Source organism: Pavona decussata, unplaced genomic scaffold, assembly GCF_977016875.1.
Source record: "Pavona decussata unplaced genomic scaffold, jaPavDecu1.1 SCAFFOLD_16, whole genome shotgun sequence".
Classification (NCBI taxonomy): Eukaryota; Metazoa; Cnidaria; class Anthozoa; order Scleractinia; family Agariciidae; genus Pavona; species Pavona decussata.
Window position 1 is genome coordinate 1,670,703 of NW_028145439.1, and position 3,629 is coordinate 1,674,331.

A 3,629-nucleotide genomic window follows, 5' to 3' on the forward strand; every position below is an offset into this window, starting at 1 on the left:
TCTGAATTCAAACATACAAAATTTTTTTTTATTTGCCACGTTTCACACATTATTATGCTGGTAATGGATCTTTTATATGAAATCTAGATTGCTCAAAATTCAAGTTAACTAAAAGCGTTTTTCAATTATGTTAATCAGATCATTGTCATGGTAATATCGTTGGAACCAAAATATCCGTTTTGACAAACTTCAATTTAAAACCAATAACTATAGTAAATTTTACATCAATCTGACTATAAGACCGTTTACAAGCCGAGGAATGGTTCCAAAAAAAGACTGTATCGAGCCACCTCGAATTTTCTCTGCAACCGTTCCTATGGCGTTTGAAGGAACCACCTTATCGCATATCTGAAATGAAAAGGGGAAAATCCCTTTAAGGGCTTTTGTAATTCTAACAAACAGCATACAGGAAACTAAAAGCATTAACGAGGTTTTATGGGTCTATATAGAAGATTTTTTAAACGGTAACTTATCATACTTAGAGGAAATGCGTGTCAAATTTCCGTAGCCAGAGACATTAACCAGTATGGAAGATCCGTATTGCAATCCATCTTCTTGAGGCACAAAACTTGCAAAGTAGCAGCTTGATTAACTTTTGGAATTTCAAAGGTTTTGATGTGAAATCCAGTGCACACTCTCTATTTTAACTAAAAAGCTTGTTTTGCCTAAGGTAATTTAAACACCATTCAAATGATGATGTTTTATTTTTCCCGTAGCGCATTTCCGTCTTTAAAAAATTTCGCTTGCTTCTCACAGTAATGGCTGAAAGAGAGAACAGCACCATCTGTGGCCTTCCTAGAAGGGTACCCATTTCAGAAAATGATACGGCCTCCTTCGTGAGTGACATAATGTTGTGTGTCATCAACGTACCTTTGAGTATCTTCGCCTTTCTTGCAAACCTGGCAGTTGTCATCGCCATCGTAAAAATGATTTCGCTGCAAAGGCCATGCAACATTCTTCTTTGTAGTCTGGCCATTGTGGATTGCTTGACCGGCCTGATTGCTCAGCCGATATATGTTGCCTGGCGATTGATGATGATTTACCGCATTCATGTCCAGTGCGATCATGTGAAAGAACTGTTTACTGCCTTCATGGCGTGTAAAATATTTTTTGTTGGATTATCGTTGGTGTATCTCACACTCGTCAGCCTGGACCGTCTTTTCGCGCTTGCAAAGCCCATGGAGTACCGTGCGAGAGCGAGGAAAAAAGGTAAAAATTTAGATAAATAATAAAATGTAATCTTACGTTACCTTTGAAAGGAGCCGTAAAATTTGCAGTCCCAGAACCATCATTAACAATTTGTCCCCTTTGATTATTTTCATATGATGATTTGTATCTACCCGGATTATTGGAAACGGGTCCGCTCAATTCAAGTCATGCTTCCTTCACAGTACGATGCGAATGGTTTTTTTGTCGTTCAAAAATCTCAAAACTTTCCAACAAAAACACAAAACATTGCATAGGCCCTTTTCTCCCCCCTTTAATTTTCTTTTTTTTTTTTTTTGCAGCATTCTGCTTTTCCTCGCGGGGCCATAAAACTCTTGATTAGGTGTCGTTTCACGAAAAGTGCTCAAGTTTTCATCGGCCATGCTTTCAAAATTTCGAGTACATATATAAGAGATTTAAGGGCAGATAGCCGTAGCGAGGGGAAAGTCAAAACGGGCGGCGAAAAAGAGTCAAGATAAACTAATAAATGCATATATTTTCCGCTTGACATATTTTCTGCCTGTTTTGACTTCCCCTCGCCTCATTGCCCCTAGGCTCTGAGGATGCCTGTTTGTCCGATATAGATTTTACCGTATTTTTCTTATTGTTCCACCCATCGCCAGATGAACAGCCTGTGAGAGTCAACGCCTTTTCCGACTCTTGTTTCACTCATTGAGACGCACATCAAAGTGATTATATTATAATTCCGCACTGTTGCCAGTCAAGTCCCCCCCTCCCCCCCCCCCCCTACCCTCCAGTTCAGTTTAGTTTAGTTTTACATTGTATATAGAGACATAGGATATAAAAGGAGAAAAGAAAGAAGTTAATGGCTTTGGTAGAAGTGTACGGTGGTCAGAGGAGCTTGGCTTTCGAGCTATCCACCGCTATATTATAAATAGAAATACTAATAATAGTGTGTGCTTGGTGCCATGCACTATGGATGATCATATGGAACGGTCATTTTTATATTAAAATATACATAGTTCAATAAATAGTCTTGGTATCCTCCCCAAATAAGCTGCTGGTTTAGAGATTAGGCTCGCCCCTCACATGTTATAAAACACAAAATAACTGCTACGAAATTCAAGCAATTGAGGAAAACGTATTCTCGTAGAGATGTTAAAGGCATATTATTATAGTTAGTAAAATGACATTTTATTTTCTGATACACAACCCTTAAGGGCGTGATTCAGTTTGATTGGTGGTAAAATTCTGGAAAAGCTAATCAAACAGTCGTGCACAAAACTCATAAATTGAAATTACCGTACCTACCCTTTCTTTAGGCCTAAACATAAATACTCCCTCCTCCCCCTTGGGGCTTAATAGAGCGTTTTACAGTACGTATGTTTCAACGATCCGGTGTATGCATAACCAAAGCTAAAAAAAGCTGTTTTCACTGTCTTGTTTGCTTTGCGTTGTTGTATTTTATTAACTTTTGTTTTATCTATCACAGTAACAGTCAGGGCAGTTATCATAACTGGAGTCACGTGGCTGGCTTTGACGATCTTGACTCGCTTCGTTCTGCCCGACAATATCCGATTCGCTGTAACGATGGTTGGAGGTGTAATTGCTATGACCGTTCCATTCCTGAGTCACGTTGGAATTTTCATTGCTATTCGTCGGCAAAACAGACTGGTGCAAAGCTTCGTTTCAGGGCAGGATGCATGCGTTTTCTTCAGGCGAGAAAAGAAAGTGGCCATTGATATGATTATTGTGACCATAGTGTTGCTACTTTGCGTTGTTCCAGGAAGAGCCGTCGGCTTCTTTCACGAGTACGGACAACAACTTGGTATCTTGTACGTTTGGTCCAACGCACTTATTTTTATAAACTCCTCTATTAATCCTATTATTTACTTGGTTCGGAGACGCGACATTAGGAATGCATTAAGATCGATGATTCCTTGTTAATTCTGTTCAGTCTTACAATGAGGGGGAGGGGTCTAGTTACCTTTCCCCGGAAAGTCCAAGAATAACTTAATCAAAACGAAGATCAAATCGCGAAAAGTTTAACTGGTATCCAAGCCTAAATCGCTCTGCTGGTTGCAAAACGAAACCAGACTGAGTCTTCACATGGTGCTAGGATCTGAACGGTTCCAGAATTGGATCAGCATTTTTGCGTATCCAAAAATGGGACGGAATTTGGAACAGACAGCCGATACAGATGTGAGGTCAGTGTAAACCAAAGGCCTATCATGCCGGAGTTTTACTCCGCATTCATTTAGATCCAGCTCCGTGTGAACATAACCTTTAAAGTGATGACAAATTGTACAAGTTACATCTCCCCAGATTGCTTTGAGCGGTCGTTGACAATACCTACAATGTTTTTAGAATCGTCCCAACGAAAAGTTGCTAGAATTTATATTTTTTTTATTATTTCTTTGTTATATAGTGGCTCTACCTCCCATTTGCTCAAAAAGAAAGTT

General features: G+C 39.3%; 1 protein-coding gene across 1 annotated transcript; it reads left to right on the top strand.

Annotated features, from left to right (window-relative positions):
* Positions 1-749: 749 nt before the first annotated feature.
* On the top strand, positions 750-3,200 carry LOC146487260 (cannabinoid receptor 1-like). Its single transcript, XM_085085471.1, has 2 exons — positions 750-1,209; positions 2,660-3,200. Exons 1-2 carry the CDS (start codon positions 759-761, stop codon positions 3,112-3,114), a joined length of 906 nt encoding a protein of 301 aa, XP_084941597.1. The 5' UTR covers positions 750-758; the 3' UTR covers positions 3,115-3,200.
* Positions 3,201-3,629: the final 429 nt, after the last annotated feature.